This window comes from Miniopterus schreibersii, assembly GCF_964146895.1.
Source record: "Miniopterus schreibersii genome assembly, chromosome: 1".
NCBI classification, from domain to species: Eukaryota; Metazoa; Chordata; class Mammalia; order Chiroptera; family Miniopteridae; genus Miniopterus; species Miniopterus schreibersii.
In genome coordinates this window covers 198,315,136-198,329,535 of record NC_138101.1, presented here as the reverse complement: position 1 = coordinate 198,329,535, position 14,400 = coordinate 198,315,136, and the positions used below count along the sequence as shown (strand labels likewise).

The window sequence follows — 14,400 nt, the reverse complement described above, 5'->3', positions numbered from 1 at the left end:
CTTATGAAGTTCGTATAGTAATAAGGTGTAATTCATCGAGACGGTCACCACCAAATCATTTTAAGGGCTCCTCGGGCCCCAGAGGAGCAACACGGGTAATCAATTAGGCACAAGTGAAATTTAGAATTGTTACGATTCAGTTCAAATCCCTCTCCCTTGTGTTCCAAGGTGACTTATACTAATTTTCTCTTCCTCAACAGGGGAAAGCAGCCCAGAGCAGTCAGCAGCTTTGTGGAGAAGAGGCCTGGCGGTGCACCGCGCGGGCTTGGTGGGGTCAGGCGAGTTAGGTTCTCGTGCGGGCTGGTCTCTGAGCAGCGGGGCGGCTGCAGCAGTCAGGTGACTTCCCCGATTTCTCTGCCTGTAACCTGAAAGGAGTGGCTCAGGTAGCCGCTCACATTTTCTCTGGCTGCCAAGTTCTGATTTCAGGGCCAGAAACAGAAATACACTTTCAGTCCACTGGAGGGGGGAACAAATGGCTGACTACTAATTTCAAAGAACATTTAAGGTCATTTAACATTAAAATAAAAAAGGTGATTCTGTCCCACTTATGTGTATTTATATACTAGTCTGACTTCCTGTTCCTGCTGCTTCTTTTCAAGTGTAGAATTTTAATGGAAAATAGCATAAAGTTAATGCTATTAAATATTTTCTGAAAAATGGTAGCACTCATGTTGGAAGGAAACGATGAAAATGGAAGCGTTTCACCCTGGCCAGTTTGCTCAGTGGTCAGAGCGCCGGCCCTATGGACTGAAGGGTCCCAGGTTCGATTCCAGCCAAGGGCACACACCTGGGTTGCAGGCTCGATCCCCGGCCCTGGTCAGGGCGCGTGCGGGAGGCAACCAATGGATGTGTCTCTCTCACATCGATGTTTCTCTCTCTCCCCCCTTCCCACTCTCTCTGAAAAGCAATGGAAAAAATATCCTCAGGTGAGAATTGAAAAAAAAGAAGTATTTCACGTAGTTAGTATCAGATCATCTCCTGTTCAGTAATAAGCTATCCTAAGGTAGGTATCAAAAAAGCTACAAGGAGCCTGGCCGGTGTAGCTCAGTGGTTGAACACTGACCCATGAACCAAGAGGTCACTGGTTGGATTCCCGGTCAGGGCACATGCTGGGGTTTCAGGCTCAGTCCCCAGTAGGGGGCGTGCAGGAGGCAGCCCATCAATGACTCTCTCATCAGTGTTTCTCTCTCTCTCTCCCTCTCCCTACCTCTCTCTGTAAAATCAATAAAAAACATTTTAAAAAAAGAAAAGCTCCAAGGAGTTTTGGATAACGGTCATGGCTTGTTGTAAATGAGGAACTGGACACCAGTGTGAACTGTCCTCTGTTAAATCCCACTGGTTCCCCCTGTGGCTGCCTACGTGCCTGCAGAACTTCGGCTAATGCCCGGCAGCCCGTGGGCCGCACACAGGCGCAGACTCGGCGCTGGGGTCTTGCTCACGGGGATCGCGAGACGGCGCCTGAAATCGCGGGAGAGGCAAGAGGCCCGCATCCAGAAGATGACTCTCTCATTTTAACTTCACGTATTACACATGCACTTGACATTTTAATGTTTGTCATGTATGTAAACAGCTTAAGAATTCATGAGCTTTTAGGCAAGAACAATGTTATTTAAAAATTGGCTGAAATTAAGGTAGATTCAAAGGATTTTTAAGATCACTGTAAAAATTTTAATTTGCCATAAACGATTCTAAGGAGGGATTAAGAGGTGTTCAGGTGCTTTACAGCTAAGCAGGCTTGTGGGTCAGCAAAGGGTTACGTTGTGTGACCAGTTCTTACAAGGAGACGGAGAGAGAAATAACGTAACTCACTTTTCCATCCTTGGAGGTGCCCGCGACCTGTCCAGTTGCTATCGTGATCTTATCCGGATGAACCGCTAGGCTAAAAAAGAGGTATTTATAAAATACCTACTCTTTAAAGGCAAGTTTTATTTTTTCCTCGATCAAACATAATCTAGTTGACAATTTAAATATAAGAAATATAATGCGTAACTTCTTACAGACTCACAGTAAATCTGAGCACCCCAATGACTTTAGACGATTAGTCCTATTTCATCTCATCTTAATTTCTTCATCTTTAGAGAACTTTCAACTCAAGGAAAAAGCATTTTTTATTTTTTTTGGCTTGAAAAATACCATTTCAATCTCAGAACCAGCTAATTACTCTGCAAGCTTTATTAAGATGTCATTTTGAGTATATCGAATGCAGAGACATTGTTTTCAACAGGACTTTTGTAACTGACGAGGGACCTAGGCAAATAGAAGTATGTAAGCTCAGTGCTTCATCCACCCACCCACCCGAGACACATAAAATCCCACCAAAAGCTGTGAACAAGTTATGGGAATGGCTAGGCCCAGCCATGAACACGAGGCAAAATATCTTGATTTTTATTAAAAAATAAAGACCCACTAGAAGCCGCTAGCACGAGATAGATTAAGGCGGCTTCTAATCAGGGGTTACGGCTGTTGGTTTAGGGAAGACGGTCGGCTGAGACTGTGTTATAAGGACAGGAGGCGACCAAGGTGCGAGAGCGCCAGGCAGCCAGTGGGCAGCGCAGCACGTGAGGACCTCCCCCCACAACCCCGTTTCCTCGGGTCCCTTCTCTGCCCCGGGGCGGAGCCCGCGTGCCCAGGGCGCCAGCTGGGAACTCACCACTTCACGTCGTCATTGTGGCCGGCGTAGTGGCGCTGCAGCTGCTCCTCCACGTTGTAGAGCACGACCACGGACGCGATGAAGTACACCGTCTCGCCCGTCGGCAGCAGGTACAGGTTGTTCCGACAGTCTCGGCCCCGGTACCCGTAGCTTCGTGTGTGTCAAGACAAAACTTTTTTTTTTTTCCCCCTCTGAATTGCTGATGACACATCAGCTTTATTCAACAGGCAATAAAATTCTATGTGACGATTACCATCCATTTCACAAATTTAAATAATGTTACATTGTAAACAGTGCTGAATACACCTGACTCCCTAAACAGGCAGGAGATAGAGATGGCCATCGATTTAATGCAAATGCATATCCTTAACTCTGCCAAGATGTGCTTTTATTTCTTTGTAAGCTAAAGTTTTTAGCTTGATCAAAAGTGATAATTTTCTATTTTATTTACTAAAGGTAACTGGATCAGACATGCGTGAAGTCCCTGGTGGGTGAACTCTTACGTATTTAGCCAATTACTCGTGGCTCCGGGAAGCAACGGCCGGGCACGTTCTTTGTTGAGCTGTTAGCGGTTTATGCGGAGGCCCGTTTTCTTCACACCTGCTCTGCCTCCAAGTCTGCCCGGCCGGCGTCCCGTTACATTCTGCTAGGTCGCCCTGCCTGCAGAATGACAGTCACCTGAAGCTGTGCCGAGACGCTCATTTCACAAGAATGCCGGAATATTCTGCACCACGCTGTCCCTCCTTCCTTTCTGCCGCCTCTTGTGTGACGTTTATCTCGTTACCACACTTGTCAGTTCTACTGAACTATCGAGAGTCCCCAGGGTGCTCAGGTTTCCTCCGGAACCTCAGAGCCCTGACGGCGCGGGCCTGACTCCGGGAACTAGTCTGCCGTCTTCCACGTCTGTGTCACTGCCACCCTGAGACACAAACCTACAGCTAGGACCTGAGGTGGCCACTGCTCTGTGGACTGAGAGACTGGCCTGGTTCTAGAATCACCACTGGGAAATTAACCGAATTCCTGTTACGGCTGTGCATTTTGTAGCTTGTATGGAAAAAAAAAAAGTTTCTGAAAACGTTAAGTGACTTTGATAATTCCTTATGTTTTAGAGTATTTTTTAAAAAATTTAAGCTGATAATTGACTTCAACATGCCTGTTAAGTCAATTGTAAGTTTATTTTTTATTGTAACCTTGGAGCTAAATCTTTTACATTATAAAAGTACTTGTAAAACGTGCAAACCGCATGCATATGTGTATATATATATGTATATGGTAAAAAATTTAGGTCCTTGCTGCACCCATTCCCAGCTCCTTCCTAACCCTGAAAATTACTTTGAGAGCAAAACACATGAACTTGGGTGTGAAAAAATAACCTGGCAAAAAAACACACCAAAAACCACTTATTGGGAGCAATAATGCTTTCTGATCAGACTTAGCCAATTTAACAATGACGCTTCAAGAACCGAATAACTTCAATTCCATGCGCTAAAATAGATGGCAAGATAGGGGCAGGGAAACACTTATGACATCTGGGTCTGAAAAAATATATTTTGGCGAGAGAAATTTAGGTACAGATGATAATTCTTAAAAATATTTAAAGAATGTGATTCCCTAATTTCAAGTACAGCAGCACGTCTTCTAAGTGAAATTGCAACAGCTTCCGTTTAAATCTACTTTATATAACTTGTGTTTAGGCCTTTGCATTAGACTGGTACTCAACAAATATCTGCGGCGAAGGAAGGGTTTTTCCTCTGTCTTAAAATCTGCATGGAATTAAATTAAAAATCGAACACATTTCCCCCCTTTCCACAGGCTCTGCCTTCCAGTCCTTCAGCATCTCCCCCGGGAGCGCCTGCACTTTCCAAACCTCACACTACGCAGGCTCCAGCAGCTTAATTGCAAGAACGTTAATCACATGGCTGACTTGCATTTTTATGGCCTAGATTTTGGGGCGGGGGGGGCTTTTTATATTTTTAAGGTGGTATTACAGCTATTCCACATGGAGATTTCGTTTAGTATGTGGGTATCCACTGCTATTAGCCCCCAGCGAGGCGTGTTGGCCCGGGAGTCAGGCTCCCGCGGCCGAGTCCCTGCTTGGTTGGAGGGGGGCTCGAGTCCTTCCTTCCGCAGTGTCGCTCTTTCCTTCTTTAGGTTTGGAAACTTTTTTCCAGCATAGTTTAGTTTCATCTCATTCATGAGTTCAGTATTGGCTTGCATTTCACTGCTATTTCCTTGTAAAGTGTAAATCTCCCTGAAGAGCTGAGTGCATAGTAGCTACTGTTAAAAATAACCAGCACTTTCATTTCCATCAGATTCCTAAATTCCACCCATTGTGATTATATTTTTGCTAAATTTGCTTTTCTATGTACGTTTTAAACTAAATTTATTCTGTAAAGAAAATTAAAATCCAGGCCAGAAACTACTGATGCATTTTCCTACAACTTAAAAAAAAAAATCATTTATACAACCATAGGACATTCTAAAATTCTCTTTTCAGGAAGGTGATGTATATGTATTTGAGCGAGGACCACAAATATTTCCTGCAGGAATGACAAGTGGGTGTCCCCCACAATCAGTAGCTCTTAGGGAACGACTTTGCTAGTCTACGGGGTGCTGACTTGTGGCCAATCTTGTTAAATTAATTTTTTAAGCGAGAGAATATATTTTTTTAGAAGCTTAAGGCCTTAAGTTTTATGAGTCTCTATAGTTAAGCGCCAGGCCCAGAGCACTGAGCAGCGGACAGAGGATACACCCACTCCAGCTTCAGTCTCTTGGTCGGCAGGTCCACCTTTGCTTCCAGGTTGTAGGACTCCACCTGGTCCCTGGGCATGTACATGGTGACCGGGCGTCCGCGGAGGAACATCTTCACGTAGCCCTCCTCTACGAGAAGAACAGAGCGGCCGGTCAGGGCGCCCACAGCCCACCTGCTCTCTAGGCTCTCCCCGGAAAGGTGACGTCTCCCCGTTACTGCCACTTCTCACTAACGTCTCGTCTCACCCTGTCTGCTTGGACATCCTGCTTACTCAAGTACCGGGAATGTAGGAGAAGCTGTAAAAAGCAGGAAAGAACTGGATTCCATTATTTTTTCACGAGAGATTTCAGTGCTTACATTTTCTTTAATCAGGAGGGAAAACCGTCCCCTCCCAAATTACAACTAACCAAGAAATCTGCTGGAACGGCTGACTGAGTTCAATGTTTAAGTAATTTCTATGTAAAATTCAGAGGATATCCTTCAGTATCTAAGCTGGTTTGTTACACTGCACTGTAAAAATGAATCCTCATGTATCGTTCACACTGGACAATTCTTCCGGGCGAAAAGCAGCCCAGGTCAGCGGCAGTCGGTGCCAGGACGCACGCGGAAAGGAAAACGCTCGAAGGCAGGCCAGGAATGGAGAGCAAAGGAGCGCAAGGCCCGGTAGAGGGAGAAAATTAGAAACAAAACTTTCTAGAGTAAACGTTTTCAGAGTAAAATAACTTTCAGTGTTTTAATAAATAATGGGGACAAAAGTCGAACCCAATAAGATATTGACTTGGGGCAACTCCTGGACTTTGGGAAAAAATAACTTGGGGTTTCCGGCCAGCGTTTTCAGGACATAAGACCAGAGGGAATTCTGGCGCGTCCGTGGAACGCGGCTCCGGTTCAGAGCTCGCTGCCCTCGGACGCTTCGCTGCAGATTGAAGGACTGGCGCATGGCACTTAAATCGGGCGGCTGGGCCCAGGGAGATCCGTAGGTGACGCCACAGGAAAACCATGCACAGCGGAAGGTGGTGAGGAAACGCCACAAAACCATTACAGTTCCGTCAGGTACCACGGTTACAAGTTAGTCTTGTCAGTCTCACTCCCACGGTGCCCAGCAACGCCGCATGCAGTGCCGCCCGACGGCGCGGGCCAGCTCAGCCTGTTACTGTGCGTGCCCCGCGGGGCCTCAGCGCATGCACGGGACACACTCCACTCTGCGCGGGAAGCTGGACGTTCCGACGAGCCAGGCGCGCTCACTCCTGCAGGGCGCCCAGCTCTAGGATCCTGCTAGGGTGCTTCCACTGCACCCTCCCCTCCCGGACCCCTGGGGGAGCCCATCTGAAGCCGAGTCACAGGCTCTCTTAGCCGTCCCCTAAGCCACCTTACATTCTGCAGCGGAACCCAGGGCGGCCCCAACTGGACTTCACCGAGTCTCCACCCGGAATCCTGCGCCTGTCGCTCACCTGCTGGATGCCAAGGTCTAACGGCCTGGCCACCCCCCCCCCCCCACGAGGGCTCTCCTCTCGGGCCAGCCGCGTCGCTTCGCCACCCTACACACCTGTCCTGCTCCGGGCCCCTCCCCGGGCTCTCCTGGCCACGAACCTCTTCCCTTCCTCAGCCCCTCACCCAGATCCAAGCTCATGAGACTGCGTGGCCCCCACTGAAGGACCGAAAAGCGTCCAGCGGACTGACAGCCGTGAAGAGCGGGGCCGAGCCCTGGCTGGCTTGGCTCAGTGGTTAGGGCACTGGCCTGCGGACTGAAGGGTCCCGGGTTCAATTCTGGCCAAGGGCACGTACTTCAGTGTGGGAGGCAACCAATCCATGTGCCTCTCTCACATCGATGTTTCCCTCTCTCTCCCCCCCTTCCACTCTCTCTGAAAAGCAACAGAAAAAATGTCCTCAGGTTAGGATTTTTTTTTTTAAAAAAAGAGGGGCCAGCACGGCAGAGCTTAAATTAACTGGGAGTGGTTCCGTCCATTCTCCTTGTAGGAGAGGAACCAGGCTGCAGGCTAGGGGTAGAAGAACACGGTGCCACTTCTACCACACACGCAAAGCCCGCGTGGCCGTGTGTGGCCGTGTGTAACCAACGTGTACGAATGCAACCCAGGTCCATCCCCTTGCGTATCCCGTCGCTGGGCGCCGCTGACCCAGTCCTTACGGCTGAGGCTTCCTTATCGCACAATCTCAACTACCGGACTAGGCAAAAGGCACCGAACTTAGCCTTGGCGGGGTTTTGCACAGGTAACTCGGACACCCTACATCTGAAGTCAGACCGTGGCAGGGAAAGCAGTGGTTTTCCAGGCATGTTAGGGTAACAGCAGTGGTGCGGGGACCACTTCACACGGTGGGCACCCAGGGCGTGACCTGTAGCTCTCTTGAGGTTTTGATAGATTTTTTTTGAAAGTTCCTGTAATCAGCCAATGATCAGTCAAGACCCAAATGGCAGCTACTTAGTAAAACCCACCTGAGTCAACGCTCAGGGGCTCAACTTCAAGCCAAGGGGTGGGGGTCGCAAAAATGTTTTCATACGAGGAGGGGATCCGTTCTCCCGCATGAAAACATCTCTGGAGCCCGGGCCACGGCGTCGCTCAGAGAGCTACAAGGCTGCAGAAAGGTGGCCTACCTTTGCAGTGCGTCACCCGGCGCTTCCCTTGGGATTTCGGAGACAGAGACAGAAGGGCTGGACAGAGAGACGGGAGAACTGCAGGGCCGGCCGTCCTGCTGCACAGCTCGCTAGCACCCCCGGGACGCTGACTGCCCCCCGCCCCGGCGGACATCCCGGGCACGTTTCGGGGGTCCCCACAGGCAAGCCTGGCTCTCCCTGCAGGCTTACGGTCGCGACACTGTCAGTGAGCAATTTCATGCTTCCTGACGATGAAATAAATACAGGAGCACCCGCTGGTACACCCGAAACTCTGAATTCTCTATGTCTCAATTCCGAATCGAAGGGAAAAGCTGGGAAAACTGAAACCAAATGAATGGGCTTACCCAATGACACGTGTGTCAATTACTCTGCATTTTAAATGTGCTTTTAAAATAAGGTGAATATCCTAAAAATAGCATCTACCTTATTATGAAATGTATTAAAAAGAGATCCACAGAAAGGTCTAGATGAACGATTAGTTTGCAGATCAGGAAATCAAAGAGAGAAAAAGGGAAAAAGCTACTTTTAGACAAGTTATAACTTGATGCATCAGAAACGTTACTTTCCAGAGAAAGGCAAACGTTGGTGGGAGGAGCCCTGTGGGTGCGAACAGAGGCGGCAGAGGTCTGAGAACCTAGAACCCCCTGCAGTACCCGCGGTGGCATCTCCTCCCTCCTATGGACCTGCCTTAAATTGGGTTTTAAAGGGGGTCAGTAACAGTTTAGTTTTTATGGCCATTTTATGGGGGTCTCTGTATGATCTGAGCCAAAGGCCCTCCAGGGTCAGGCGGACAGTCATCTCCGCCATACAGACACCCCAGTTTTGCGTGTAGAAAGCGGGCCCCGGACACAGCCGCTTCTCATCTGTCCTCAGTTCCGGAGGTGAGTGGGGGCAGCCACAGGGTGGGCCAGACTTACCTGCGCTGAAGACGGGCTCCTTGGGTTTGCTGTGGAGAGAAGAAAATCAGATTTTAATGGAGGCCAATCCCCCGCACCTGAGGCCCCACAGCTGTCAGCTGGTTTGTCACACGGGTGCTGATTGAGTGACACGTTAACAAGGAAAACAGAACCACGTAACCGCAAAGAGAAGCAAGCGTGGGCAGAAATGCCCAGAACCAGGTGGGAGGCTATGATCCTGGCTCTCCAACCCCCCCCCCACATCACCCCTGAGCTGTGCTCTTCATGAGCAAATCAGTGATGAGGGAGGCTCATCAAGATGGGAACAGCCCTGCCCGTCGTGTACAAAGGCTTGTTTGCTTCCCTGTGCCCTTCAGACAGATTATTTAACTTATTCAAAACTAGCGTCTCTGTGGCGTCTCTATATTTCTAGGCTCTTCACCTAAGAGCCTCAAAACTCAACATAAAGAATACTAGCATTTATTATTTTTATATTTATTAAAGGATAAGCGACCCCAGGGCCAGAAGAATGAAACAATCTCTCCAGTTAAAAAAAAAAAAAAAAAAAGCCTAATTTGAAAACTTGAGCCTCCTAATTTCTAGTGCAAAATGTTTCAGAATCGAAAATGTCGTGTTAAAGCCACCAACTACCAGTAGGGGGTGCCGTTTACACACCTCTCAAGTGGGTTTAACAAGATAGCATCCTTTCACTCGTCAACGAGCATGTACTGAGCAGTTACTGTGAACCCCACACACTGTGCAAAGTGCTAGAGACACAAAGAACAGCGAGTGACACGGCTTCTCCTGCCCAAAGCTCAGGGAGCGCAAGGGGTGTGGGCGTGGGCACAGCGGGCACCCACCGTTCCCGGCAGAATGAACGGGGCAGGTCCAAAGCCATCGGAGCGGCACCGGACTCAGCCCCGAGGGCCAGGGCAGCTTCCCAGGGAAAGAGGCACCCGCTGGTCTGGAAGGATAAGCTGGGGCTCCTGCAAATGCATCCGACACGCTCCCCACCAAACTTCCACATACACGTCACTCGGGAGAGAGCGCTGGAGAGTGGAATTCACTAAGCTATGCATTTGTTTTTCTGTATTTTATAATAAAGATTTTTCTAAACATGCTGTCTTTTTTGCAGTCCACACCCAAGAATGTTTCCATTGATTTGAAACATCGGTCAGTGGCTTCCCACACGCGCGCCGACGGGGGATGGCACCCGGAACCCGGGCGTGCACCCCGGCTGCCCGGGATCTCTGGCCGCGGGCCCACCGGCCGGGCTCACTCTGTCCTCCTAGGTTGCATTTCTCTAATGAAGACTTGCGCTGGGTCACCTCGTTAGTTACCTGGTGCCTTTACTTCCCGGTGAGCCGCCTGCTCAAACCCTTTCCCCATCTTTCTGTTGAGCTGCCTTTTCTCTCACTGGTTTGTGTCGAGCGAGTCCTTTGAAATGAAGGAAACGGGCCCTTGTCGGCTGCATGTGTCATTAGTGTTTGTTGAAAGAATGAGTCTGTGGGCGCAAGTCCTTTCCCTGACCACCAAGCCTCGCGTTGTGTTCTGCACAGAGCAGGTGCTCAGAAAGTCAGGCAGTGCTGTGGAACTGAGTAAGGCGACAGAGATGTCCAGAACTTCAGATCCCTCCCTTTTCCGGCGGGGTGGGGGCAGAAACAGGAGTTGGAAGATTCCGAAATGTCCCAAAGAGGAGAGAGGGACCTCCAGCCGAGCCTGGGGAGCGGAGCTGGCAAAGGTGCGCCCACAGCAGCGCCCACGCTTTGCGGCCACCACCTACTGAGTGCCAACAGCAGGCAGGCTCCACGCTAAGGATTCCACGTACACGCTTACTTAATCCTCATGACAACCCCGGGAGGCAGGAACTGTTTTTACTGGCACCAAGAAAAACCCCCAAAACATTTAGTAACCTGTCCACAGCCACACAACAGAAAGCGGCAGAGCTGGGAGTGACACTCGGTTAGGGCGGTTTCGGCCCATCGGTTAACCTTTTTTATGTTGATTGGGGTGAAAAGATTCACTCCCTTTTTTGTTACGTTGATTGGGTGAAAAGATTCACTCGACAAATGTTTGAGTACCTACTATGTGCCAGGTATTGTGCCAGACGGCGGGCTGGGTCGGACTGAATTAGAAAAACCTTGTTGGTAACTGAATGTCGAACTAAAGTGCATCTGCCTAGAAAAAAACGATGATCCACGGCTAAAATAACGTTGGCGGAGTGTATTTACCGACACAAAGACGTGGTCACAGAGCACATTAAAAAGAGGGTTACAAAACACATGCAGAAGGGTATAATTTATGTCAAAATTATACACTACACCCCAGAAACAAAACCAGATGGAAATGTAATGCAGTGTTTGCTGTGAGTTCTGAGGGGGTGAGATTATAGGTGATTTCCATTTCCTCTCTTTCGTACATCTGGGTTTCCTAAAACACATGTTACTTGTGAAATAAATAAGTTTCCTCAAAAAAGAAACAGAACTTGCTGGGGAAAAGCGAGCGCTGCTGTTGGAGAGGCGTGGGTCTCAGGCAGGCGAAGGCGAGTCAGGAGATGGCCGGAGGCCTCGGTGGAAGGTTGGGGTTGAGGTCACGCCATCGGCGATGCTAAAGGACAAGACACACAAGGCTCGGGGCCTCCAGGTGTCACTCAAGGATGGAGCTCAGTGTCCGGCCCAGTGGCCTGGACATTATAGTTTGGGTAACACGGCCAGTGCAGGGTGTGCAGGGTGACAGGGCACCTAAGGGACCACTTCCACACAGAGACAATGTCATTATTTGCAGGTTTTTTCATATAGGTTGACTCCAAAGAAGGGCAGCTTATGTGTTTGTTACAAGGTTTCTAGCGGATGGCTGAAACATTTCTTGTTAAAATCAACCCATTAGAACAACTTTTTGATGGAAACAAAGTGATTTTTTTAAAAAGTTGATGCCTCATTCCCATCAGAATTACAAAGGGGGAACCAGTTTTATAATTGAAACAGTTTATCAGCCTAACAGCTAACATAAATTGTGCATTCTAAATAGTAACTGTTTTTCCGTCTGAAATGAAACACTTTTTAATTACAAAAAAATTCTATTGGATTAGTAGACTGGCTACATTAGCTAGTTCAGGTCGTTCATCAGAAAGTTACTGTCTCTTCCCTATTTAATCAGTGCTTCTTTATGACACAAATCACTATATAATTGTTAATATTTATTTGCCATCAATAATATATAAAGTAAACATCACATTGCTATATATTGCTCCTGTTTTTCTGGAAGTTTTGTCAGTGCAAAGATTAAGTGCTATTAATTTGTGGCTTGTTACCAGCCGAGTACTGTAAAACGTTAAGCTGGGTTCTAAGATAAAAATCCACAATGTCACCCGGAAGCTGTCAGATCCAGTGACCATTTCCAAAGAGAGTGACACAGAAGCAAGAAGACTGACACTCTCACAAATAAGAGTTTCTAAGGAAGCAAAACGGAAAGATTTTGAAATGAATTATTGTATCTTAGAAAATGTGATGCTGAGGTCTCAAAAACAGTATTTTCGGTTCAATAGTAAGATTTATACAGGCTGGCTTTATACTTGCTGTAACTATTACTATGAAACATGTATGCAGATGTGAAACTGTTCTTCTCGAATAAGAGGAGCCTTTTTTCTAAATTTCAAAAAAGCTTCGTATGTGCTAATGACAGCATTGCACGTGGCCCGTGATGAGTGTGAGCTTTACAGCAAATAACCGGCGACTGACAGGAGTTAAAGCACCACCGGTGAACAACTCGTTCCTCCTAGAGACCCGCGCACGTCCAGAGCCCTCCCTCGGATGGCACCCCCTCGCTCACCCGCTCCAGCTGCCCGGGTGCTGAGGGCCAGGCTGAAGCCAGTCTGTGTTCTGAGCCTTTATATGTGACCTATTTTGTTTCTTTCTTTCCCCCTCAAAGCCTGGCTCTTAGGACTGGCACCCTGAGCTCAGTGTCCAGGTACCTTGGTTCCTTTTTAAAAAAAAAAAAAAAATTGACACCCCCCCCCCCCCAAACCAGCAGCTTGTTTTCTCTCTGGGTCTGTTTTGCTTCACTTACTCATTTGTTGCTTTGTTTTTTTAGATTCCACATGTAAGTAAAATCACACAGCATTTGTCTTTTTGTTTGATGCATCTCACTGAACACAGACTAGCTCGTTCTGATGTGACATTAGTGACTGTGAGGACCCTGAGGTCTACAGTACTTAGCTTCCATCTGACCACTTTTAGATTTTGTGGTCTCCTCTCCCCGTCACTCACTGATATTTGTCCACGTTTCTGGGATTTGTCCCTGTTTCAGAAACAGGCAGCAAGAAACAATGGAAAGAGCACAGGCCCTGGGGGAAGAGGAAGGTCTGGGTGTGTAAATCAGTTCTGCCACTTCGCGTCTCCAAGCCTCAGTGTTTTGCTCTGTGAGTGAGGTATTTTATATCTAACGCCCTTGAATCTTGTAAGTTGATAAGAAATGGTAGAAAAACCCAGGGCGGCGCTTGGCACCGAGAGAATGGGCATCCCCGTCGTGGCAGCTGTTACGGAGGGAGACCCGTGTGGGGCAGAGGTTCTGACGGGACAGAGTGTTTATTTTTAAATGGACACATTCAGTTGCTTGCTTGATTCCGAGAAAATGTTTAGTAAACTTACTCAGGCTCTCATTCCCAAATCAGAATTTCCTACTGCGGGATTTATTTAAAAAAAACAAAAAACACCCCCTTCGTGAAGATCTCTCAGGGAAATACTTAGCCATATTCGACAAAGCCATAGGGCCTAGGAGATAAAACCGATCCGGGGCTTGCACAATGCGGATTCCTTTGGAAAGTCTTAATGAAACGCAGATGCGCCGAGAAGGGGCCAAGCTTCCAACAGCTGCTGAGATCTCAGCCTCTCAGGGCAACTCGCAAGCTCGCCCCGAGCTCAGGGGCGCCCGCAGGCCACGCCGCGTGCCCCCCGACTCCCCCCGGCTGCCACTGTAGCCGCTTGGCCTGGTTTCCGGGGTGTTACCACCTAATTAGCATAATCTCCCGATCAGAAGCATTAATTGTCTTCATTAGAAGACGGAACCCCGTCAGGGGTTTTGAGGGTCGGTTACTCAGCTGTGAACTCGACCAGCTGGGAAGCGCTCCCCTCTCCTCCGAGGGACGTCGCTCAGGAGCGGAGCTGAAGGCGCGGCTGAGCGGCCTGCGCAGGACCGAGTCACAGCGGGCTTGAAGGTTTGGGATTTTTACAGACGTGGGCTGGAGCTGCTGCTTCGTGACTAAGCCTTTTCCTTACATGAGTACTTGGGGGGAAACAAGAGAGTTTAGCCTGTGAAGCTGGAATTCCTCCCCGAGCCTCGCTTGTAGAGAGAAAAACGAACGCACAATGTTTAAATAGACAGAATACAGTGCATCAGGCAGGTCCACACGGAGAAACCAGCCCCACCTGCACAACACGCTCCCAAACACAAAAAGCCACCAAAGCGCCCAAAG

At 48.5% G+C, this 14,400-nt stretch overlaps 1 protein-coding gene across 6 annotated transcripts in view; it reads right to left on the bottom strand.

The window, feature by feature from the left end:
* EML1 (EMAP like 1) overlaps nucleotides 1-14,400 on the bottom strand; it is a 125,519-nt gene that overhangs the window by 20,991 nt on the left and 90,128 nt on the right. For 4 of the 6 annotated variants that reach the window (XM_081155196.1, XM_081155200.1, XM_081155201.1 and 1 more), the window contains exons 5-9: nucleotides 8,952-8,980; nucleotides 8,014-8,070; nucleotides 5,401-5,530; nucleotides 2,651-2,800; nucleotides 1,810-1,879 (exon numbers count right to left, since the gene is read on the bottom strand). In XM_081155196.1, the coding sequence (XP_081011322.1) occupies nucleotides 1,810-1,879; nucleotides 2,651-2,800; nucleotides 5,401-5,530; nucleotides 8,014-8,070; nucleotides 8,952-8,980 (436 nt within the window). The remainder of the gene's footprint in view (nucleotides 1-1,809; nucleotides 1,880-2,650; nucleotides 2,801-5,400; nucleotides 5,531-8,013; nucleotides 8,071-8,951; nucleotides 8,981-14,400) is intronic. The other 2 variants (XM_081155198.1, XM_081155197.1) reach the window with 1 other exon arrangement.